Source organism: Ovis aries, chromosome 21 (assembly GCF_016772045.2).
Source record: "Ovis aries strain OAR_USU_Benz2616 breed Rambouillet chromosome 21, ARS-UI_Ramb_v3.0, whole genome shotgun sequence".
NCBI classification, from domain to species: Eukaryota; Metazoa; Chordata; class Mammalia; order Artiodactyla; family Bovidae; genus Ovis; species Ovis aries.
In genome coordinates this window covers 45,596,026-45,621,115 of record NC_056074.1, presented here as the reverse complement: position 1 = coordinate 45,621,115, position 25,090 = coordinate 45,596,026, and the positions used below count along the sequence as shown (strand labels likewise).

Here is a 25,090-nt window from a genome sequence, read left to right as displayed (position 1 = left end):
GGCGTGATTAGAGTGTTGGCCCTGGCGGCCCTGTCCCTTGACCCCTGGGCGGGGAGAGCGGCTGGAGGCTCAGTCCTGCAGCTGGGGTGTGGTTGGGGGCCCCGTGGAGGGGCCAGGAGGCCCGTGTCCCCAGGAGGTCACGGAAGCTCCACGGCCTCCCCTCCCTCCCCTCCTCACCTGAGCGCCGCATCCATCCAGCTGTTCCCAAGTTGTGTCTTTTATAATAAACAGGTGCTAGTGAGTGAAGCCCTTTCCTGGGTTCTGTGAGCCGTCCTAGGAGATGGTCAAAGCTGGGGGGCGGGGGTGGAACCCCCAATTCAGTTATAATTAGAGGCGGTCTGGACTCGGGACAGGTGTGGGGACTGTCTTGAGGGGCTGAGTCCTTAAGCTGGGGGTCTGACAGTAAGCCGGGCGGACACTCTCAGAATAGACTTGGACTCACCCCACACTGGGGTCCAGAGACTCAGATAAGTGGACGTGGTGATGGAACACCCCCCCACCCCCAACCAGGGGTTGTGACGAACAAAGCTGCTATGGGCATCTGTGTGCCTGTCTCGAGTGGACGGAAATTTTCATTTTTTTTGCAGAAATGCCCTAGAGTGTAATTGCTGGGTTGTGTGATACTTGCATGCCTAGTTTTACTGAAATAAATAAAAAGCTTCCACAGTAATCGGATACACTCTCACCATCCTTTTAATCTCCCGCTGAATCTGTTCCTAGGCCCCTTTTACTTTCCTCATGCGTTTTCATTGGTTTCATTGTTTCGTGACCCAACTTGCCAGACTTTGATCATTAGGTCCATCTCTCCAGGAAAGCCAGGGGCTGGGTCCCTGCCGCATCCACCCTGCCCCACCTCATCACCTCCTGCTGTTGCTGGGCATTGCTATCGGCCCTTCATCGTTTGGGGTAAAGGCTTTAAACTCTCTTATTCCTGACTCCTGGCCTCCTGAGTCCTCGCCTTCACGGAGACGGTCCCGTGGGTGAGAGCGCAGGGCAGGCTCCAGGCCCCGCGTCCTGCCCACGTGACCGTGGGCGCCCCCTCCCCCTGCCCCGGGTCAGCCAGGGACGCTCGCCGCACTGCGGGCTCCCGGGACAGGCCTGGGCCCTGGGCCACATTCCCGCGCACAGGCTAGAGTCTGGTCTCCGGCTGTCCTTCCTCCACGGACTGAGGGGCCTGGTGGGGCTGCAGCCCACAGAGTCGCAGAGTCGGGCACGACCGAACACCGACAGAAACGCACGCACACCGCGGCCCTTCTAACGGGCCAGCCCCCGGGTTTCCCCACGCCCGCGGCTCCCAGACGGCCTCTTGCAGTCTGGAGGCGGCAGACGCACCTGCAGACAGGCGGGCAGGCAGCCCACGCTGAGGCTCTGCTGGGCTCCAGCCCCGGAGCCTCTTCCTTCCGGTGGGCGACTGCTGGCTGCTCAGCTCTTCAGCACCGACCGGTAAGCCCCCCGGCCCCGGGTCACCCTGGTGGGTGACGGCCGTGGCCTGCTGGGACCCTGGGGGCGCTGCTGTCCGTCTTGTCGCTTGCACAGACACACCTTCCGCGTGTGTGAAAATGCAGCCCAGTTTCTCAAACGTGGACAGGACGCAGAGGCCAGGCCATCCCCTCAGCGCCCCCGGCCCCTGTGCTGGGGGGCCACACGGGTCCCTGAAGTCACTCGGCGCCCACCCTCCCCTCCAGGTGCTGACTGGCTCCTGTCCTGGGAGCACACACGCCGTGCTTCGGGGGACAAGGACGACACGGGCCCGTAGCAGGCGGGGACAGCCCTCCCTGCCCATCTGTGGACCTCACACGGGGCAGGGCAGCGGGGCAGGAAGCCTGATGCACAGTCGGGGGCAGCCCTGGGGTCCTGGCTGGTGGCGGGAAGGGGCAACCTCTGAGGAGCCCCCACCAGGGGTTCCCCCGCCACACTCTGTACCGCGGCCCACAGAGGCCCGGGCGCCTCTCCAGACGGTCAGAGTGACCCGGGAGGACGAACACTCGGGCGCTCAGACCAGGGGGGTTTCAAGTCCACATCACGCGGGAGGGGGACGGGTGGGTACCAGTGGCTTCTGCCCTCCTGGCCCGAGCGAACAGAAAGCCCCCAGTCCAGGGACAAGCGCAGCGAGGGAGGCCCCGGTCCTGGCTCCGATGCCCTGCGAGGCTCAGGAGCCGTGGTCATGCAGCAGCCCCACAGCCAGGCCCCAGGTGTCCGCACCCGAGAGCTCACCCTCCCCTGGGGGCTGTCGGGCACCTCCGAGCAGCTCTGGGGACACCGAGGCTGGGGGTCTTGTCTGAGCCAACACGTCTGCGGGCTCAAGGGCCTCGGGGGACAAGGTCTGAGAAGCCCCTGGGGACTGAAGTCTGCTTTGCAGGTCCCTCACATCCCCATCCCCACAGCAAGCGGCTGGCTGGGCAAGGACCCCTTCCCACCCACTGGCAGCTTCAGGGACCCCCCATGCCACCCTCCACTGGGCCCAAGTCTCTTCCAGGCTGCAAGGATCCTGACACAAAGATGCTGGAGTGGGGTGGGGGCCCAGGTGGCACCAGAGAACAGCCACTGGGCTGCTCAGGATCAGAACCCTGGACCCACCGGCTGCTGCCTCCATCCTGCCCTCAGCCCCGGAGCTGAAGGCTTCAGTAAAGCTGGGACTGGGGTCCCCCAAGCACCGCCCCCCACCCCGGGCTGCCTGGTGTCTGAGTTGCAGCAGCTCTGGGCCATGAGCTCACTCTCAGGTCCAGCACCTGTGGCCCAGCCTGGGGGTCCCTTCACAGCCTCCACGGAGGGGTCCCAGGGTCCCCAGGGTCAGCCCTGACCCCACAATCAGCTGCAGCACCAGCTTGGAGGCCATGGTCTGTCTCAGCCCCGTGCACTCAGCCGGGCGCCCCTCTGCCCAAGGCACCAAAGCCCACAGAGCCTGCCCGGGCACCAGGGCCCAACCCAGAGCCGGCAACACCAGCAGTGACAGAGGAAGACCCGCCAGGGACGTGGAGGAAGGAAGACAGGGTTGGGGTGGGCCCACGGTGGGTGCTGCGGGGGTCTCAGCCCAGCTGGTGGGCAAGCTCCAGGCTGAGGCCGGAAGGCCAGGGCAGTGACGAGCGCGGGCGTGAGCACGCTGGCGTGCATGTGTGGACAGACGTGCGTGTGCACATCGGTGGGTTGCTTGCGTGCACACAGGCACGTATGCACACGGGGTGTGTGGGGGGGTACACGTGGATCTGTGTGCACACGCGTGGGCACATGGCTGTGTTTGCAGGTGTATGTGCACGTCGAGGAGGGTGACACTCCAAGCAGAAGAAACCAAGCGTCCAGCTGCTGGGAGGTGTGGGGCCCTGTGCCGGGAGCGAGCACGCCTGAGCGTCCCGGCTGGGGAGGGGTGACGGGTCGGCTGTGGCCTCGGGCTGGAGGAGTGTGAGGCTGTGACGAAAGGGAGATGCGACAGGAGACATGGGTGTGCACGGCGCCCTCTCCCTTCCAGGCTGGTGTGTGTGGGTGGGCGGGACATACGCACCCCACCACCCAGGCCTGGCCCTCCCGTCCCCTTGCCCAGCGCCTGTCCTGTCGGCCAAGCTGCAGGTGGAGGAGGGCTGCCACCAGCTGCTGATGCAGCCTTGAGCGCGTGGGGCCGTGCGCACTCACACTTCTCTGCCCTGGCAGCAGCCACCTGGGCCCTCAGGCTCGCTACACAGGTCCGAGCCTTCCTCTGACCTTTGTCCCGCTTGCCCCAGCTTAGACGTTCTCCTGGGCCTCTGTTGCCAAGCTTTGACTTTGCCCAGTTCCGAATTTCTGGATATGTGCTCACATTCACTTTCATTTCTGTTTGCAAAGTGGACCCACCTCTTCCTCGTACACACAAGGCCAACAGCGACCAACACACACCGTGCCCAACACACACACACACAGCATTCTGTTTCCAACCTCCACCCTTGGCTGTTGGCTCGGTCACCTCACGGCCCACTTGCAAAGTGACCACGAGGTGCTCTTTACCAAATGCCCCGGATCACGTGAACCATAGCTCCAGCCTCTGCTGTCAGCTCTCACGGCCACCGTAACTGAGCAGGACCCGAGGGGGCTTCCCACAACAGAACTGCCCCCCGCCTCAATGTCCTCCACCTGCCTTTTGTCTATAGAGAAACTTTAGTCACAGGATAAATTTAATCAGAGAAACGAGAAAATGTAGAAACAAAGAAAAATTCAAATAAGACAAAATAATAATAGTTCAGCCACTAAACAGAGTCAAGGACCTTCAGCCCCTCCTCCAGGGCTGAGCCATATCCTCTAAGCTGTTTTGCGGATACTGAGCTTCCCCGGTGGCTCACATGGTAAAGAATCTGCCTGCAACACTGGGGACCTGGGTTCAATCTCTGGGTCGGGAAGATCCCCTGAAGGAAATGGCAACCCACTCCAGTATTCTTGCCTGGAGAATTCCATGGACAGAGGAGTCTGGCGGCCTACAGCCCAGGGAATCACAAAGAGTCGCACACATCGGAGTGACTAAACCCACAGACTCCCACCAGGTGGAGGAAGTTAACTGGGTGCTGCCCACCTGCATGGAGACCCCAGGCCCGTTGGAACCCAAAGGCCGATGATGCTGACTCCCAGTTATCTCACCACCAACCAATCGGAAGAGTGTCCACAAGCCGACCACCCTCCCCAAAGACCCCCTCCCTCACCCTGGAAGCCTCTGGGGAGTTTGGGCCTTTGAGCAGCAGCCGCCTGGACTCCTTGCTCGGAGCCTGCAATAGCGGCTGCTCCTTCCTCCACCGTGACGCGGTGTGGGCAGACTGGCCGTACTGCACACGGGCAGGTGGACGCAGGTCTGGTTTGGTAACACCAGCAGCCTGTCTGCTAAGCCAGGGCCACGTCATTTCAGGTCTGGAGCCTATTTGTCACCACAGCACAACCTGGCCTACGTGACTTCAGTTCAGTTCAGTTCAGTCGCTCAGTCATGTCCGACTCCTTGCGACCCCATGAATCTCAGCACGCTAGGCCTCCCTGTCCATCACCAACTCCCAGAGTTCACTCAGACTCACGTCCATTGAGTCCGTGATGCCATCCAGCCATCTCATCCTCTGTCGTCCCCTTTTCCTCCTGCCTCCAATCCCTCCCAGCATCAGAGTCTTTTCCAATGAGTCAACCCTTTCCATGAGGTGACCAAAGTACTGGAGCTTCAGCTTTAGCATCACTCCTTCCAAAGAAATCCCAGGGCTGATCTCCTTCAGAATGGACTGGTTGGATCTCCTTGCAGTCCAAGGGACTCTCAAGAGTCTTCTCCAACACCACAGTTCAAAGGCATCAATTCTTCGGCACTCAGCCTTCTTCACAGTCCAACTCTCACATCCATACATGACCACAGGAAAACCATAGCCTTGACTAGATGGACCTTAGTCGGCAAAGTAATGCCTCTGCTTTTGAATATACTATCTAGGTTGATCATAACTTTTCTTCCAAGGAGTAAGCGTCTTTTAATTTCATGGCTGCAGTCACCATCTGCAGTGAATTTGGAACCCCCCCAAAATAAAGTCTGACACTGTTTCCACTGTTTCCCCATCTATTTCCCATGAAGTGATGGGACCGGATGCCATGATCTTCATTTTCTGAATGTTGAGCTTTAAGCCAACTTTTTCACTCTCCTCTTTCACTCTCATCAAGAGGCTTCTTAGCTCCTCTTCACTTTCTGCCATAAGGGTGGTGTCATCTGCATATCTGAGGTTATTGATATTTCTCCCGGCAATCTTGATTCCAGCTTGTGTTTCTTCCAGTCCAGCGTTTCTCATGATGTATTCTGCATAGAAGTTAAATAAGCAGGGTGACAATATATAGCCTTGACGTACTCCTTTTCCTATTTGGAACCAGTCTGTTGTTCCATGTCCAGTTCTAACTGTTGCTTCCTGACCTGCATACAGATTTCTCAAGAGGCAGGTCAGGTGGTCTGGTATTCCCATCTCTTTCAGAATTTTCCACAGTTTATTGTGATGCACACAGTCAAGGCTTTGACATAGTCAATAAAGCAGAAATAGATGTTTTCTGGAACTCTCTTGCTTTTTCCATGATCCAGCGGATGTTGGCAATCCGATCTCTGGTTCCTCTGCCTTTTCTAAAACCAGCTTGAACATCAGGGAGTTCACGGCTCACGTATTGCTGAAGCCTGGCTTAGAGAATTTTGAGCATCACTTTACTAGCATGTGAGATGAGTGCAATTGTGTGGTAGTTTGAGCATTCTTTGGCATTGCCTTTCTTTGGAATAGGAATGAAAACTGACCTTTTCCAGTCCTGTGGCCACTGCTGAGTTTTCCAAATTCGTTGGCATATTGAGTGCAGCACTTTCACAGCATCATCTTTCAGGATTTGAAGCAGCTCAACTGGAATTCCGTCACCTCCCACGTGACTAATACGGGAAAATTCTCTGACTGTTGTTGCTGCAGAACACCAAAATGAGCAAATACCCAGCAGGCCGCCCGGATGCCGGGTGGCGCGCTCTGCAGTGCCTGAAGCAGGGCTCAGACTGCCTGGGCTCACGGCCCCATTGGGGCGTCGGCTGCTGTCCTCAGGCCTGGCTCCACGCCACGTGTGCCTCTCCTGGAGGCCAGCCTGGCTGTGTCATCTTGATGAGAACAAAAGTGAGTCATATGACTAAGACTAGAGTCAAGGGCAAAACTCCCCAACGACAGCGGGCAGGCACCCCCAGGTCCCATAGCAGAAGTGTGAGCACAGATGAGGCTGAGGGTCTGGGGTCACCAACACGATGTCAACCTTTCAAGTCAAAAGCTGCAGGACCAGGAGGAGGCACGTGCCAACCTGACATGTCACCAGCTGGTGGCCTAGACCTGGCGTGGCCACAGCTGCAGGTGGGGCAGGCGAGGACGTGTTGTGCGTGTGAGAAGCCATCTGGTGGGCAGGGGGCCCTGTGGGAAGAGGTACGGCTAGGAGCCGGGCAAACAGAAAGACTGCAATCCTCCACCTCCAGTACGGTCACTCGGGGTCACGTGACTGTGTTCCAACCAGTGGGATTGCAGGGGAAGGGAAGCAAGCTACTTCCCATGTGGTCCCCCCTTGCAAGGTGACCTTGGAGGCCACAAGTTTCCAAAAGAAAGAAGATGAGGAAGAGTCAATCCATATACGACTGTGTGTGGGAGGAAAGAAAAGCGCCGAGAGCTTAGGGTGTCTTTGTTACTGCAACAGAATCTAGTTTCAGAGTGGTGGCTGGACCAGCAAGCAGCCCCTCAACAGGGTAGAAATTCAGATCCTCAGGGCAACCCGCCCCCAACCCCCACCCCTGCTGACCTCATGACTCAGAAACGCTAGTCTGGGGTCCAGCGATTGTGTTCGGACAAAGTCCCCCCACCAGGGGAATGTGATGGCTACCGAAACCCCGCCCTGTAGACCCCTGCGGGGATCCTGGGCTTGGAAGTCTTTTGGACAGTTGCTAATCAGGGAAGGGCAGGGATGCGGAGACTAGGGAGGAGCAGCCAAGATACAATGGAGAAGGCTTGGAGCAGGGTCCTGGTTCCACCCGAAGAGACACACAGAGCAGTATCTTTGACCTCTTAAACCCCAAACAAATGGCAGGCGTTAGCACCTTCGTTCCAGAGAAGGCTGCAGTTTGACAACCTTGAGAACCCGAGAAGCTCATCAGGAGACCCGCCTGTCCCTGTGCTCAGCTTCTCAGCCGTGTCCAATTCTGTGTGACCCCTGGACCGCAGCCCACCAGGCTCCTCTGTCCATGGGATTTTCCAGGCAAGAGCACTGGAGGGGATGGCCATGCCCTCCTCCAGGAGATCTTCCTGACCCAAGGATCAAACCTGCATCTCCTGCGTTGGCAGGCAGGTTCTTTACCACTTGAGTGCAGGGCCTGCACACACCCTGATCCTTATTAGCAACCCTGCCTTTGAACCATCACTATCAAATTCCTCATCAAATCGCCCCAGGGTGGGGGCACACAGGTTCTCAGGGCAGAAGCCCATGTGTCCCCCTCTGCCTGGTAAAGCCATTCTTTTCTACGTCACCCAGAACTCTGTCTCTGCAGTTCAATTTGGCACCAGGGCACAGACGCAGAGCTTTCGACATCGACAGGAGCAAGGGCAGGATTAGCGTGAAGGACGGGTGTTGTAGGCTGGGGACTAAGACGTGAGGACAAGAAATGGCAGGAGAGCACGTGACGAAGCAGACGTGAGAGGAACGCGAGGCGGGCGGGCAGGACGGGCGCGGGGAGCGGGCGGGCAGGACGGGCGCGGGGAGCCGGGGTCCTCAGCCTCAGGGGAGGCGGGCCCAAGGTTGGCGAGGTCTGAGGGGCGACAGTGGGCTCTCACAAGTGGGGCTAAGGTCACCGGAGATGGGCGGCCAGTGCTGTTGAGCGTGTTGTCCTGAGACCACGGCACTCAGATTGGGATTTGAACCCATGAGGCTGGGACTCAAACATGGTCAAAACTCGTCCTTTAACTGAGATCACACACCTGGTTTCAGGAGTTAATGCAGCTCGGGTTCTCGATCTCTCATCTCAGAAAGAATTCAGTGAGAGACAAAGTAATAGGCAGGAAGTCGACTTATTCAAAAAGAAACACACTCCGCAGGCAGGGCACGGGCCATCTCAGGAGGTGAGAGTGGCCTTGAAACATGCTGTGGCTAGCTCGTCTGGGCTGGGTAATTCCATAGAGTAGTAATGAGGGGAAGGGTTATTCTACTGGGGGAAAGGGTGGAGATTTCCAGGAAATGCGCCACAACCCACTTTTTGGTCTTTGACGATTGTCATTAGAACTGTCCTGGCACATGGGGGCGTGTCACTTGTCTTGCTGAGGTGTCACAATAGTGTATACTGAGACTGTACACCACGGGAACATGAGTGTATACGTCTGTATACACGTGAGATGACGTGAAGCGAAAGTCCTTCAGTCGTGTCCGACTCTTTGCCACCCCATGGAGTTCACGGAATTCCCAGACCAGGATACTGCAGCGGGTAGCCTTTCCCTTCTCCAGGGGACCTGCCCAAACCAGCGATTGAATCTAGGTCTCCTGCATTGCAGGCAGATTCTTTACCAGCTGAGCCACAAGGGAAGCCCTGGTATATATATGTTTTATATATGTGTGTGTGTGTGTGTGTGTGTGTGTGTGTGTGTGTGTGTGTGTGTGTACACCAAGGGAACATTTCATGCAAAGATGGGCTCAATAAAGGACAGAAATGGTACGGACCTAACAGAAGCAGAAGATATTAAGGAGAGGTGCAAGAATACACAGAAGAACTGTACAAAAAGATCTTCATGACCCAGATAATCACGATGGTGTGATCACTCACCTAGAGCCAGACATCCTGGAATGTGAAGTCAAGTGGGCCTTAGAAAGCATCACTATGAACAAAGCTGGTGGAGGTGACAGAATTTCAGCTGAGCTATTTCAAATCCTGAAAGATGATGCTGTGAAAGTGCTGCACTCAATATGCCAGCAAATTTGGAAAACTCAGCAGTGGCCACAGGACTGGAAAAGGTCAGTTTCCATTCCAGTCCCAAAGAAAGGCAATGCCAGAGAATTTTCAAACTATTGGACAATTGCACTCATCTCACAGTCTAGCAAAGTGATGCTCAAAATCCTTCAAGCCAGGCTTCAGCAATACGTGAACCAAGAATTCCCAGATGTTCAAGCTGGATTTAGAAAAGGCAGAGGAACCAGAGATCAAAATGCCAACAGCCACTGGATCATAGAAAAAGCAGGAGAATTCAAGAAAAACTTCTACTTCTGCTTCATTGACTGCACTAAAGCCTTTGACTGTGTGGATCACAATAAACTGAAAAATTCTTAAAGGGATGGGAATACCAGACCACCTGACCTACCTCCTGAGAAATCTGTATGCAGGTCAGGAAGCAACAGTTAGAACTGGACATGGAACAACAGACTGGTTCCAAATAGGAAAAGGAGTGCGTCAAGGCTGAATATTGTCACCCTGCTTATTTAACTCATATGCAGAGTACATCAGGAGAAATGCCAGGCTACAAGAAGCACACGCTGGAATCAAGATTGCCAGGGGAAACATAAATAATCTGAGATATGCAAAAGAAACCACCGCAGGGGCAGAAAGCAAAGAGCAACTAAAGAATCTCTTGATGAAGGTGAAAGAGGAGAGGGAGAAAGCTGGATAAAATACAACATTACCAAAAACAAAATTCATGGCATCCGGTTCCATCACTTCGTGGCAAATAGATGGGGAAACAATGGAAACAGTGACATTCTTTATTTTCTTGGGCTCCAAAATCACTGCAGATGGTGACTGCAGCCATGAAATGGAGAGGCAGCTTGCTCCTTGGAAGAAAAGCTATGACCAACCTAGACACCATATTCAAAAGCAGAGACATTACTTTGCCAACAAAGATCCATATAGTCAAAGTTATGATTTTTTCCAGTAGTCATATATGGATGTGAGAATCGGACTGAAAGCTGAGCGCCAAAGAATTAATACTTTTGAACAGTTGTGTTGGAGAAGATTCTTGAGTCCCTTGGACTGTGTCAGCTACAAATTGGCACTTACTAAGAGCGTTGCCAACAACTAAACAAAGATGTTTGCAGTCTGCTCTACGGAGATTAAACCCCAAGCTGCCATAGCTGCTGACCTTCAGCGGCCCCTGAGTGAGTTCAGGGTGGGCTGAGGCGCTCTGTGCTCCAGGGAATCTGGTGGGACAGGTCTTTAGACTGTTGGATGTTTTCAGGAACAGATTTCATGATCTCAATCCTCGCATCTCCTCATATCTGGAGAAGCACTAAGTCCCTTCATGGTGACCTCAGAGCCTCACAACTAACAAAAACCTTCTGTAAAACGACTGCTTCGTGGTGTTGAACCCCCCCTTCACCAAGACCTTAGGCACCGTCTTCCCGCACTGCTGCTTTGGAGCAGTCTCTCCGAGCTCTCTGAGGTGCTGCCCCTGGACTGCAGCCCTTGTTTTGCCCCAAATAGAACTCAGCTCACAATGCTCACATCGTACATTTTCAGTTGACAACTTCAAGGAGATCAAACCAGTCAGTCCGGAGGAAATCAATCCTGATATTCACTGGAAGGACTGATGCTGAAGCTGAAGCTCCAGTACTTCAGCCACCTGATGAGAAGAACTGACTCATTGGAAAAGACCCTGATGCTGGGAAAGATTGAGGGCAGGAGGAGAAGGGGACGACAGGGGATGAGGTGGTTGGATGGCATCACTCACTCAATAGACATGAGTTTGAGAAAACTCCAGGAGATGGTGAAGGACAGAAAAGCCTGACGTGCTGCTGTCCACGGCGTCACAAAGAGTCAGACACGACTGAGCGACGGAACAGCAACAGCGCACTGAGACTCCAGGTCCAGTGGAAGTCGGCTCGCCCACCGTCTCGGGCCCATTCGGTTCTAGTCAGTTTCTGCCACGTCCTCGGGCTATGCCATTCTCTCAAAGGCTGTGCCCTGTCCGCTTCCCGCCTGTTTCAGTCCCGCCTGGGATGGACACAGGGCTTGGCTGGAGAAGAGTCCCAGAGGCCGGTCCCCTCCAGATCCACACACCTGCCTCCAGGGATGGCTGACGTCAGACTCCTGTAGCAGCCCCAAAGATACAGCGTCAGAAGCAGGGTTCTGATGACAAGGAACTGGCTCACACCACCAGGGAGGCTGGGAAGCCCCGGGACCTGGAGTCGGTGAGTGAGACCTGGAGAGCAGACGGTACCAGTTCTAGTGCAAAAGCCAATGGGCCCACATTTCAGCCTGAGTCTGAAGGCAGGCAAAGACTGTCCCTGGGTCCGGGCTCCTGACCAGGCTGGGGGAGTTCCCTCTCACTCAGCCTCTTGCTGTTTGTGGGCCTTCACATGATTGGACAAGGCCCACCTTCAGGGGCAGGCCTCTTGCTTTATCCAGTCTACACACTCCAACACTGAGTTCCTCTAGAAACATAGATATACCCAGGAGAATGTTTGAATAGATATCTGTGCTCCCCATGACCCAGTCAGGTTGACACACGAACCCCCTCATGTGGCTTCTGTCCTTTTAATGGTGTGAAATTCCATCTCCCACCCACTTTGGGACCAAGGCTGCCGTAAGCCCTGAGCTAGTTCAGACATGACGAGTACAAGACACGGAGGAAACCGCAGGACCTCGCTGGGCACTGGGAGAGGACATAGAAGAGGGTCTTGAGTGTGCTGCCTCACAGAGAATTTGAATAAGTGTGTGGATATTGAACACACTCCCCTGTGACACGCCCCATAAAGAAGGCTGAACACCGAAGAATTGATGCTTTCGAACTGTGGTGTTGGAGAAGACTCATGAGAGTCCCTTGGACTGCAAGGAGATCCAACCAGTCCGTCCTAAAGGAAATCAGTGCTGAATATTCATTGCAGGACTGATGCTAAAGCTGCAGCTCCAACACTTTGGCCACCTGATGGGAAGAGCTGACTCACTGGAAAAGACCCTGATGCTGGGAAAGACTGAAGGCAGGAGGAGAAGGGGACGACAGAGGACGGGATGGTTGGATGGCATCACCAACTCGATGGATGTGAGTCTGAGCAAGATCTGGGAGTTGGTGAAGGACAGGGAAGCCTGGTGTGCTGCAGTCCATGGGGTCGCAAAGAGTCAGACATGACCGAGTGACTGAACTGACTAACTGGGATAGCATATTAAAAAGCAAAGGCACCACTTTACCAACAAGGCCCACAGAGTCAATGCTATGCTTTTTCCAGTGGTCATGTATGGATGTGAGAGTTGGACTATAAAGAAGGCTGAGTGTCAAAGAATTGATTCCTTTAAACTGTGGTGTTAGAGAAGATTCTTGAGAGTCCCTTGGAATGCAAGGAGATCAAACCAATCCATCCTAAAGGAAATCAGTCCTGAATATTCACTGCAAGGACTGATGCTGAACCGGGAGCTCCGACAGTGCGGCCCCTGATGTGAAGAGCTGCTGCTGCTGTTTAGCTGCCCGGGCACGTCTGACTCTTTGCGCCTCCATGGACCGCAGCACGCCAGGGTTCTCTGTCCCTCACCATCTCCCAAAGTTTGCCCAAGTTTATGTCCTCTGCGTCAGTGATGCAATCCGGCCATTGCCTCCTCTGACACCCTCTTCTCCTTCTGTCCTCAATCTTTCCCAGCATCAGGGTCTTTTCCGAAGAGTCAGCTGTTCCCAGCTGATGATCAAAATACTGCAGTTTCAGCTTTTGCATCAGTCCTTCCAAGCAGTATTCAGGGCTGATTTCCCTTAAGATTGACTGGTTTGATCTCCTTGCAGTCCAAGGGACTCTCAAGAGTCTTCTCCAACACCACAGCTCAAAAGCATCAGTTCTTCAGTGCTCAGCTTTTTTATGGTCCAACTCTCACATCCGTGCATGACTACTGGAGAAACCATAGCTTTGACTAGACAGACCTTTGTTGGCAAAGTAATGTCTCTTCTTTTTAATATGCTGTCCAGGTTGGTCATAACTTTTCTTCCAAGGAGTAAGTGTCTTTTAATTTCATGGCTGCAGTCAGCATCTGCAGTGATTTGGGAGCCCCCAAAATAGAGTCTGACACTTTTTCCACTCTTTCTCCATCTATTTGCCATGAAGTGATGGGACTGGATTCCATGATGTTCTTTTTCTGAGTGTTGAGCTTTAAGCCAACTTTTTGACTCTCCTCTTTCACTTTCATCAAGAGGCTCTCTATTTCTTTGTCACTTTCTGCCAAAAGGGTGGTATCATCTCCATATCTGAGGTTAATTGATATTTCTCCCAGCAATCTTGATTCCAGCTTGTGCTTCATCCAGCCCAGCGTTTCTCATGACGTACTCGGCGTATAAGTTAAATATGTTGGACTCGTTGCGACCCTATGGACTGCAGCATGTCAGGCATTCCTGTCCCTAACCATCTCCCAGAGTTTGCCCAAGTTCATGTCCATTGAATTGGTGACGCCATTCAACCCTCTCACCCTCTGTCACCCTCTTCTCCTCTGCCTTCAATCTTTCCCAGGATCAGAGTCTTTTCCAATGAGTTGGCTCTTTGCATCAGGTGGCCAAAGTATTGGAGCTTCAGCATCAGTCCTTCCAGTGAGTAGTCACGGTTCATTTCGTTTGGAATTGACAAAGTGCGGTGCTGGAGAAGACAACGGAATGTTCCTTGGGCAGCAAGGAGATCAAAGCAATTATACTCCAGTTAAAAAAAAGAAGAACCAAATCTAAGTGTCATAGTCATCTAGGGCTACTGTGTAACAAAATATCACAGCCTGGAGGCCAGAAGTCCAAGGTCAAGGTGTGGGCTTAGCTGATTCCTCCAAGGGCTGTGAGGGACTATCAGGACAGGCCTGTCTCCCAGCTCCTGACGGTTTGCTGGGTTCCTTGGCTTGGAGAAGCCCACCCCTGGCCTCCAACTTCATCTCCACGTGCCCTCTCCCTGAGGTCCAGTCTCTGCATCCCTTGCAGAGAACACTTGCCCCTGGATTTAGGATCCACCCCAAATGCCGAGTAATCTCCTTCGGATTTCAATAACTCTCCACGAAGGCCCTATTCCCAAACACAGTCACATTCTGAGGTACTGGAGGTTAGGACGTCAACATTCAAGTTTGTCGGGGACACAATTCAACCCACAGCCTCACCCTCACTATCGTGGGAGCAGAGCAGCAGGTGCGACGCAGAGGGTTGGCTGGAGAGGGAGGCGGGCAGACATCACAAGGCTGGAGGTGGCGGCTCCTCTGCATGAGGCACCGGAGCCATAAGGCTGTCCAGGCCTGTGCCTCCCAGTCCAGGCCTTGCCAGGGGGCGCCATGCAGCCTCAGCAGCAGCAGAACCCAGGCCCTTCCTTACACATATTCTGTCCTTCACAACCCTGGATCCCAGGGCCCTGCAGGGGTTCAGGGTCTCGCCAGCATCCTTTGATCTGGTCAAAGGTGAAAAGATAACACCCTAGGAGGCACAGGGTGCCCGAGTCTCTGGACTTTGAGCAGGAAGTCTGGGGAAAGCCCAACCGTTAGAAGCAAAGGGACTAAAGCCACCGGAGGCGGCACCCCAGGGCCACACTCCGCGCCCCGGGCGGTGGGGGCCTCTGGGAGGGGGCCTCTGCGCCCTGCACTTCTCGGGTCTGTCCTGGGAGCTGCCCCCACCCTGAGCCTCTGGCCGGAGGTCTGTCCCGGTCACTACAGGGTCCTCCCAGCTCCCTCACCACCGAAACCTAGTCTCCTGGTGATATGAAGAAACCACTTTGGAGACAGAAAATCAAAGAGGTAGAGAGGACCCGGGGGAACTGGGGGTGCGGTGCTGGCAGGGCGTCACCTGGAGCCGAGGAAAAGAGAAAGCCCCCCGGCCGGTTCCGCGGGACCCCAGAGCCCGCAGCACAGACAGAGGAGCAGGGCAGGGCGCACTCGGAGCGGACCCGGGGTGCGGGGAGGCAGGGTGTCCCCTGGCCTGGGAGGGACGCTGAGGGGCTGGCGGAGCTCAGGAGGTGGGGGGGGGGAGCTCCATGGGTGGGCCAGACAGGCAACGCCCGCGGAGACCTGCAGGCCTTCAGTTCCACCCCGGCCCCAGGGGACCCAGGGGATGGCGTGAGGGGGCGCGGAACATGGAGCCTGGATTTAGAGAACGAGACAGAGAAGACCTCCCCCCGCCCCAAGCCCAGAGGGTGCCGCGCCCGAGTGCACCCTGCACGGAGGGCCTCCTGGGTAGCGAGGCGGAGCTGGACCTGTGATCAGGCTCAGCATGGAGCTGGCCACGTTGAGGGAGACGGCTCCCCAGCTGCTCACGGCCGGGGCTCTGTGAGGTGGAGGGAGCAGGGAGGGGGACATGGTCCGGGCGGGGGTCTGAGGGAAGAGGGCGGCCCCGCGGGCTGGTGGTCAGTCACTCAGGGCCATGCCCACCTGCCCCTGGGCAGCCAGGCCAGGAGGGTGGAGGGCTGTGGGCTCCGCTTACTCATTTACACACGTTGGCTGAACCCCGACAATCCACAGCAGACATTGCGAACGCCCCCAGGGTGCAGCAGGGCCCAGACCAGGTCGGGAGGCAAGGCTGGGGCCTCCCTGGGCTCCCCTCCCTGCTCCCCTGGTTCTGCTCCGGCACGTTGGAGGGGGCCCAGCCTCGCTCTCCCTAGCCCCACGCTGAGGGGGCTCGGAGCCCTTCCCCGCCCCCGTCCACCCAGTGCACTGAGCTCTGGGTCAGCTGGGCCCCTTGCTCTGCCTGGGAGGCTGACCTGAGTGGGGTTCCCAATCCAGTGGCCCCGAGATCAGCAAGGTGGAGGGAGGCCCCAGAGAGACGCAAGGCGCCCAGCGGGTGTGGGGTTGGGAGGGTGGCCGAGCCGGGCAGAGACCAGAAGTCAGAGACCCTACGCCCGGGGCCAGTTTCCACCGGGCCGGCACTGCCTGGGCTCAGCCTCACTGGGTCTGTGCAGCGCACTCCCACAGCCAGTGAGAGCGGGGGCTGCCGGCCAGACCTCAGTGCCGAGTGGGAGCTTGTAGCAAGACGTGGCCCAAGTGGTGAAAGGGACCAGGCCCCAGGAGGACCCCCTGGGGACGGGCTGCGGGACTCACACCCGCCTGCCTGGCCTGAGCCTGCTGTTTGAGGTCCCAGGCCACCTGGCTGCACCCAGGCCCTGGCATCAGCTCAGCATAGCACCCGAGGCTGGGCACCCAGTGGGGAATGGGGGGGAGGCGTGGATGAGATGCCGGCAGGTGCCCCCAACCCCCGCTTCCCCACGCCCACCTCTCCTGAATGATGCACTCTGGGGAGATGGAAGGACAGACGGCAGGGGGAGCCTCGTCTTGCCCCAATGCTGAGGCCCAATCGGACCCCGAGCCCCCAGATCCAGGCCCTGCCCTGCACCCTGCCCCCCTCAGGAAACGGCCTCTCCACCCCCATAGGGCAGCTAAGTGCCTCGGTGCCCCTCCTGCCAGCCTCCTGGCCTGCCCCCCGATAGTCAGGCCTTCACTGCCTCTTCCTCACCACCCACCTGGGCCCCTGAAGACCCCCACCGGCCTTGAATCCAGCCCGAGTCATCCCCAAGGCATCTGAACACGGGGAGCATCCCACCCTCCTCCAGGTCCTTGCGGAGCCCTGCTGCCTGGGGTCAGCTTCTTGGCGGGGGCCCTTGAGACCCCAGACCTGTCCCTGCCCCCTGCCCCCTCCACTGCTGCCCTCCCACCTCTTTCTGCTGGTCTTGATTTTAAATTTTCTCTCCCAGTTTATTTGATTATTTAGTATTGATTTAGAAACCAGAGCTGAGTCCTTCGGTAGGCAGCATTGATTGCTATTCATTTTCCTTAATCTTAAGAATGGAAGCCGTATTAACCACCCCACCCCTACCACCAAGCTTTGGATCCTGAGGGCCCTGCCCCCCTCCCCAGCCAACATCTCCTCATCACAGCGGGCTGCTTGGGGGCCTCCGGGCCTCCTCTGGAAAGACCCACCAGCTCGTCAGTGGGAAGCACCAGCAGGATACGTCTCAGACCCCACTCTCTGCTGCACCCACCAGATGGGGCCCCTGGGGTCTGGGTGCTCCCAGTCTCAGGATGGAGAGAGCCCCCTCCGACCACATGTCCCACTCCCAGTCGACCCGTCGTGATTCGGGGCCCCCTCCCCACATATGTGGGAGCGAGCGGTGGACAGTGAACGTGGGCACCGCCCGTGTCTCCCTGGGGTCTCAGCTGGGCAGCCGGGACTCAGCCACCCCTCTGTGTCCGGATCTCACTGACATGAAGGTCAGATGGTACCAGGGACTGTACCAGGCGGAAGACCCCAGGGGCCTCTAGCTGAGGGCTCAGGAGGCCGGGGACAAGTTTAAGGGGCCCGGCCTCCCTCCGCCTGAGGCCCCCACCCCCCAAACCGGACACAGACCCTCTCTGTGCTTCTCCCCAAGGCGGGACCTCCTTCAGCTCCTCTGGGCTAAGATTTCCACCCTGTCAGGGCTCCTGCGGCCGAGCAGTAACCAGACGCCTCAGCCTGTGACCAGCAGGAGCCCCACGTCCACAGTGAGTATCCAGGGTTGATCTCCTTTAGGACTGACTGGCCTGATCTCCTTGCGGTTCAAGGGACTCTCAAGAGTCTTTTCCAGCACCACAGTCAGAAAACGTTAGTTCTTCGGTAATGGTTGGATGGCATCACTGACTCAATGGACATGAGTCTGGGTAGACTCCAGGAGTTGGTGATGGACAGGGAGGCCTGGCGTGCTGCAGTCCAAGGGGTCGCAGAGAGTCGGACACGACCGAGCGACTGAACTGATGCCTTCTTTACGGATCAGTTCTCACATTTTTCAGCTTTAATTGAGATGCAATTCGGGTACCATCAAATTCACTACTGTAAAATACATAGCTCAGGGGTCTTTATACACCCACACAGCTGTGCTACCTAATGTAACATTTCAACACCCCAAGAAAAGAGCCCACGTGCACCACCTGCCCTTGTTACAAACCTTTTCTATAAGCTGGCTCCTCCCCTCGCCTCCTCTCAGGGTCACTGGGGACACTGTCTCCCCCTCTCCTGGGCTTGAAGGTCTTACAAATACTCACAGCATAGAACATAACTCTCAGCTTTTAGGTGGTAAATATTTTTTTTTCGGTTGACAGCCTATTCTGGACATTACCCACGCACAGAACCATATAACCCATGGCCTACTGTGACGGGCTTCTTTCGCTCCGCATCATGGTTCAGGGTTGCCCACTGTGTGGCCTGTGTCACGACTTCCTTCCTGTGTATGGCTGAACGGTACAGCTGGTCCACACTTGTGTATCTGTTCATCCATCCATGGGCACACGAGTTGCTTCCACCCTTTAGCTGTTATGAACAATGCCAGACACATCTTTGAATGGACTGTGGTTTCGTTTCTCTTGGGAATGTACCTAAGCGGCCTTGCTGGATCATGTGGGAACTCTCTTTAGCGTTTTGAAGAACTGCCAGACTATTCTCCACAAGGGCTGCACCGTTTCACATCCCCACCAGCAGCGTCTGAGGGCTCCGGCTGCTCCACCTTCTTAAAAGCACTTGGTACTGTCCGTCTCTCCTGTGGTGGCCATCCCAGCAGGTGTGAAGTGATGACTCACAGTGGTTTCGATTTGCATTTCCCTGATGATTAATGGCACTGAGATATTTCCGTGTGCTTATGGCCACATGACCCATCTTCTTTGGGAAATGTCTATTCAGGGAATTTCCTGGCGGCCCAGTGGTTAGGACTCCACACTCTCACTGAAGAGGGTGTGGGTTCTCTCCTTGTTTGGGGAACTAAGATCCCACAAGCTGCTCAGTCCAAACAAAAAAAGTTTATTCAGATTTTCTGTCCATTTTTAAGTTGAGTTGTTTGCCTTTTTGCTGTTGCTACGCATTCTTCACATCTTGGGGATACTAGTCTCTTATCAGGTAGCAGACATCTCAATACCATCTCCCACTTCCCGGGCTGTGCCCCACCTCCCCCACTTTCTCGATGATGGTGTCTTGTTAGGGGGTGGCAGATCATGCCCAGGGACTGAGATTATTTTTGCCAACGCTTTATTTAGCACAGGTTCACTGCCATGCCATGCTTGTCTGACTACTTACGACCCCGTGGACTGCAGCCCACCAGGCTCCTCTGGCCATGGGATCCCCCAGGCAAGCAGACTGGAGTGAGTTGCCATTTCCTTCTCCAGGAGATCTTGCCAACCCAGGATCCAACTCACGTTCCTTGCGTCTCCGGCAGTGGCAGGTGGGTTCATCACCACTGCACCATCATAGGAACAATAATGTCATGAGCATACAGGGAAATGTCTCTTCATAAGCCAACAAAGAAATAACATCCTCCAGGCAAATGACAGGTTACGCCATTGTTCCTGCCAAAGGGCGGTAAAAAGCATAAAGTCTAAGTTCAGCCGAGATGTACCTTTTGAATAAAGTTTTGGTTCCTCCAGAGCGATGTCCAGCTGCCAGCGCAAAAATAAGCCTCTCTTGTTGCTGGGGAACCGCGGCGCTGCTGTCGGATGGAAGGCTGATCTCCTTGGCGAGACAGCTGCACCATTCGTCACCATTTCTCATAAAGGAGTCACCTTTACCAAGCCAAGGGCTTCAGAGAGATGGATCAGCAGTCTGGCTCAGCTGTCACAGACTCTTGGTATTTACAGCCCTAATGTCCGGGCACCACGGTGGCTTTTTCACGTGTTCTTATTGATAAGCCCCCAGGGGCCCTTTGAGCAGCTGAGCTCTGATAAATACAATGACGTCCTGACACAGCTCATTCTTATATCAAAACAGCCTTACTTCTTTCTTGCTTGCTTTGTTTTTAATTTTTATGTTATGTTGGTGCATTAACAATGTTGTGCTAGGTTCGAGCATACAGCAAAGTGAATCGATTATACATATATATATATTTTTTTTTTTTTTTCAGATTTTTCCCATACAGGTTAATACAGAATACTGAGTAGAGTCCCGTGTGCTATAAGTAGGTCCTTGTTGGTTATCTATTTTGTTTATAGTAGTGTGTGTGTGTTAATCCCAACCTTCCAGTTTATCCCTCCTCTCCAAACAACTTTACTTCTAAAACCATTTGTCTTTGCCATAATCAATGGATTAATACATTGTCACTTAAACTGTCAAAAGTAGATTGGAAAAAAAAGAGTAGATTTGAAATCATATAATCTCAATACACAGTATCCTTTGATACACAAGAGTTTAAAATTTTTACCAAGTCCGATTTACCTATTTTTTTCCTTTTTCTGTTCTTTCAGCCACACCCCATGGCTTGTAGGATCTGAGTTCTCCAACCAGGGATTGAACCCAGGCCATAGCAGTGGAAGCACCTAGTCCTAACCACTAGACCACCAGGGAACTTGCTACCGACTGTTTTTTCTAATTTTGCGTGTGCTTTGGGCTTTTATATACGAAATCATCGTCTAACTCAAGATCATGAAGATGAACGTTTTTCTCTAAGAGTTTTATAGCTTCCGCTCTTACACTGAGGTCCGTGTTTTGAGTTGATGTGTGTGTATGGTGTGAGGTATGGCGCTCCCTTCATTCTTTTCCTTTGGATTTCCAGCTGTCTCGGCACCGGTTGCGGACTATTCTTTTTCTCCTCGAATCGTCCGGGTGTCCTTGTGGAAACCGGTTGGCCATGGATGCGAATGTTTATTTCTGGACTCTCGATGCCGTTCCCCTGACACGCTTGTCTGTCCTTCGGCCAGCGCCACACTGCCCTGATCTCTGTAGCTCTGCGGTAAGTTTGAATCGGGAATGTGGCTCCAACAGCTTTCGTCTTATTTTTTTAAGATTGTTTCGGCTATTCTGGGGCCCTTGCATCCCCGCAAGAATGTTGGGGTCAGACTGTGAAAGGCCAGCTGGAGTTTTGATGGGGGGTTTCATCGCAGCTGCAGATCAGTCTGGGGGAGCAGCGCGACCATATTGCCGCAGCTCCGGGTCCGTGAGCGCCGGCCGTCTTCGCGTTTCATCAGACCTCCTCTGGTCGCTTTCGGCGATGTCTTGTGGTTGTCAGTGTACAAGTCTTGCGCTTCTTTCGCTGCGCTTCTTACCTGGTATTCTGTTACTGCTGTTACACATGGGACTGTCTTCTTAATTCCACGTTTGGATTGCCCATTGCTCGTGTATAGCAGTACAACTGACTTCTGTGTATCGATCTCTCTTTTCTCGGCTGTGTTGGGTCTCAGTTGTGGCACGCGGGGTCTTTGTTTCGACACGTGGGATCTTTCCTTGGGCACACGGACTCTCTAGATGTGGCCTGTGGGACATGGGAGCTGCCGCATGCAGGCCTAGCTGCTCTGCGGCGTGCAGAATCTCAGTTCCCCGACCAGAGATTGAACCCAAGTCCCCTGCATTGCAAGGCAGATTCTTAACCACTGGACCACCAGGAAAGTCCCTGTATATTGATCTTGTATTCTGCCAACTGTTGAACGTATTTATTTATTGTTTTAACTTTCTGCATGTGGATTTCTTAGGATTTTCCATACAAGACATCATGTCATCTGCAAATAGAGATAGGTTATGCCTTCCTTTCCCTTATGGGTGTCTTTTTATTCCTTCGTCTTGCTTAAATGCTCTGGCCAGAGCTCCTAGGACAGGGTTGAACAGACGTGGCAGGAGTATGCAGCAGCACGGACAGACCTAGAGATGATCAAGTAAGTCAGAAAGAGAAAGACAGACAGCATGTGTTATCACTCACATGTGAAATCTAAAATACGACACGAATGAGTTCGTACCAAACAGAAAGAGACTCACAAACACAGAGCACAGACCTGTGGTTGCCAAGGGGAAGGTGGACCAGGGAGGGAAGGACGGGGCTTAGCAGATGCAAACGATTATGTGTGAGATGGATAAACCGCAAGCTCCTACTGTAGACCAGAGGGAACTATATTCAACATCCTGTGAATATATGTTCAATGTACGTATAACCGAATCACTTCACTGTACAGCAGAAATCAGCACAACATTGTAAGTCAACCATATTTCAATAAAAAAAAAATACATATATATGGAAAAAGAAGGAGAGAAAGAGAGAGTGAGAGAGAGAGAGAAGTGGCAGGGTTTGGAGTTCTTCCCTTGTCCCTGATCTCATGAGGGACATGGCCAGATTTTACCATTAGCTGTGATGTCAGCTGTGGTCATTTGTAAACACCCCTGATCCAATGGAAGATGTCCCTTTCTATTTTGAGCGTGTTGAGTGTTTTCATCATGAAAGAATGTTGGGTTTTGTCAAATGCTCTTCCCGCTTCTATTGAGATGATCATATAGTTTGTTTTTTCTTTTATTAATATGGCAGAGTACCTTTTTCAGAGGTTAAGTTCTTTTTGTTTGTTAGTTTGTTTTTTAATATAAACTTGTCTCCCTTGAGGGCGGCCTTGAGTCCCTGTCAAATGCAGCGAGGGTGGCAGACTCCCTATGAAGCGGGCTTTGCAGAAACAGCCTTTCTCCTTTAGGTGGTCTTTGCTTATATCCACAGGAGATGAAGGCAAGGAGGCGGCTTCAGTGATCCCACACCCCCTCCCACAACACACACACAGCATGCGTGTCCCAGAAAAGCTGTGAGTCACCAGCCCCGGGCAGAGAAGCCTCTTTGCCAACCACACTTGAAGAAGGCACTGGCCTCCTGCCTCTCGGGAGCCCGGCCTTGCTCCGAGTGCCGGGGCTTGTGGTCGCGTTCACTGCAGATGGGACATGGACGAACCAGTCCCAAGTCACTGGGAGGAGAAGACCCAGGCCAAGTCCAGCTGGGCCGTAAGGCCTGCGGGCCCTGCCGAGCTGCTGGCCACACCCCCCATCAGCTCCCCGTCTGTCCTGGGGCAGTCAGGGGAGGGCAGGGGTGGCACAGGTAGGGGGGTAGGGGGACTCCCCTCCCAGGCTGGCAGGCCCTGTCCCCTCCCCCTCATTCTCGAATGCAGCCCATCTGGGAGCTTGTCCAGGTGCCCCGGCCCAGAGCTGGAATGGGAGCTCTGCGGCCCAGCTGACGGCAGGAGCCTTGCCCAGGCCGTGCCCCCGGGGCGTCCCTTGCCCCCTCCCTAGGCCGTGCCCGCGGGGCGTCCCTCGCCCCCTCCCCAGGCTGTGCCTCTGGGGCGTCCCTCGCCCCCTCCCCAGGCCGTGCCCGCGGGGCGTCCCTCGCCCCCTCCCCAGGCCGTGCCCCCGGGGCGTCCCTCGCCCCCTCCCCAGGCCGTGCCCGCGGGGCGTCCCTCGCCCCCTCCCCAGGCCGTGCCCCCGGGGCGTCCCTCGCCCCCTCCCCAGGCCGTGCCCGCGGGGCGTCCCTCGCCCCCTCCCCAGGCCGTGCCCGCGGGGCGTCCCTCGCCCCCTCCCCAGGCCGTGCCCCCGGGGCGTCCCTCGCCCCCTCCCCAGGCCGTGCCTCTGGGGTGCCCCCCGTCCCCAGCTCACACTGGCACACACAACATGCCACCTCTGCCTGAGATGTGGACCGCCCTGAAGGGGCACGCCTTCTAGGGGAGTCTGGGGGTGCTCCCAGGCGGGGTCAGTACTGAACGTGGATGCAGGAGAGCAGGTGCTGAACGGAAGCCTGAACGGAACACACAGGGGAGAGGAAGACACGCCCTCCTCCGGCCCCACCCGTGAGCTGGGGAGGCTCCTGGCACCTCCTGCCCTCAGACTGCGGTTTCCAGCATCGCTGGGGCTCAGGCCTCCAGACTCAGGCAGGGTGACGTCACCAAACTGGCCCTCCTGGGTCACCAGCATGCCCACGCAGTTCATTCCCAGCCCTGTAACCACGAGAGCCAATTCCTCCGGGGCCAGGCCTGACGCTCTACTATGGAAACCCTCCAGTCACCTCCACTGGGGCCAGAATCCAGGGCAGCACCATCCTTCAGGACCAAGAGCCGGCCTCACCCTGACCTCACCACCAGCCCCCACCTCAGACCTTAGAGTCTAGCCCTTTCCCCACATTCTTCTGCTACACCCAGTAGCTTCCTGTTTCCAACCTCCCCCTCTGCCTGAAACGCTCCCCTCAATACCCCAACAAAGGTCTGTCTAGTCAAAGCTCTGGTTTTTCCAGGAGTCATGTACGCATGTGAGAGGTGAACCATAAAGAAGGCTGAGCGCTGAAGAACTGATGCTTTCAAACTGTGGTGCTGGAGAAGACTCTTGAGAGTCTCTTGGACTGCAAGCAGAGCAAACTAGTCAATCCTAAATATACATCGGATTGAATTGGATTAATTCATTCAGTCAACCCTGAATACTCATTGGAAGGGCTGAAGCTGAAGCTCCAATACTTTGGCCACCTGATGCGAAGAACTGATTCATTGGAAGAGACCCTGATGCTGGGAGAGATTGAGGACAGGATAAGAGGGGGTGACAGAGGATGAGATGGTAGGATAACATCATTGACTCAATGGACATGAGTTTGAGCAAATTCTGGGAGATAGCGCAGGACTGGGAAGCCTGGTGTGCTGCCGTCCATGGGGTTGCAGAGTCGGACATGATTTAGCCCTAGCGGCTGAACAACAAAAGCACCCCACAGGGCTGGCTCCATCACTGACTTCTCCTGGAACCCCAAGTAGGAGCGCCCCCCAGCCCCCAGTGGCTTTCCATCCAGCATCCTCCGAACAGTGTCCCTTCCCAGCACTGCCATGACCACCGTGGGGTGGCATCTGTGGCCCTCACCAGGGCCTGAGGTCCTCAAGCGAAGGGGGCCTGGCTGTCCAGCTGCTCACAGCGCCTGGCACATAGTTGGCACCCGCAGGACTGAAGCAGCA

The 25,090-nt window shown here is 55.1% G+C and overlaps 2 protein-coding genes across 12 annotated transcripts in view; one reads left to right on the top strand and one right to left on the bottom strand.

The window, feature by feature from the left end:
• The window catches only part of ASCL2 (achaete-scute family bHLH transcription factor 2), an 86,542-nt gene extending 66,513 nt beyond the window's left edge, over positions 1–20,029 (bottom strand). For all 11 annotated transcript variants that reach the window (XR_009597868.1, XR_009597867.1, XR_009597869.1 and 8 more), the window contains exon 1: positions 178–20,029. The gene's annotated coding sequence lies outside the window, so the exon portion shown is untranslated. The remainder of the gene's footprint in view (positions 1–177) is intronic.
• Positions 15,131–21,902, top strand: LOC132658362 (collagen alpha-1(I) chain-like). Its single transcript, XM_060404189.1, has 2 exons — positions 15,131–19,602; positions 20,618–21,902. The coding sequence occupies exon 1, from the start codon at positions 15,131–15,133 to the stop codon at positions 16,127–16,129; it is 999 nt and encodes a 332-aa protein (XP_060260172.1). The 3' UTR covers positions 16,130–19,602; positions 20,618–21,902.
• The last annotated feature ends 3,188 nt before the right edge of the window (positions 21,903–25,090 follow it).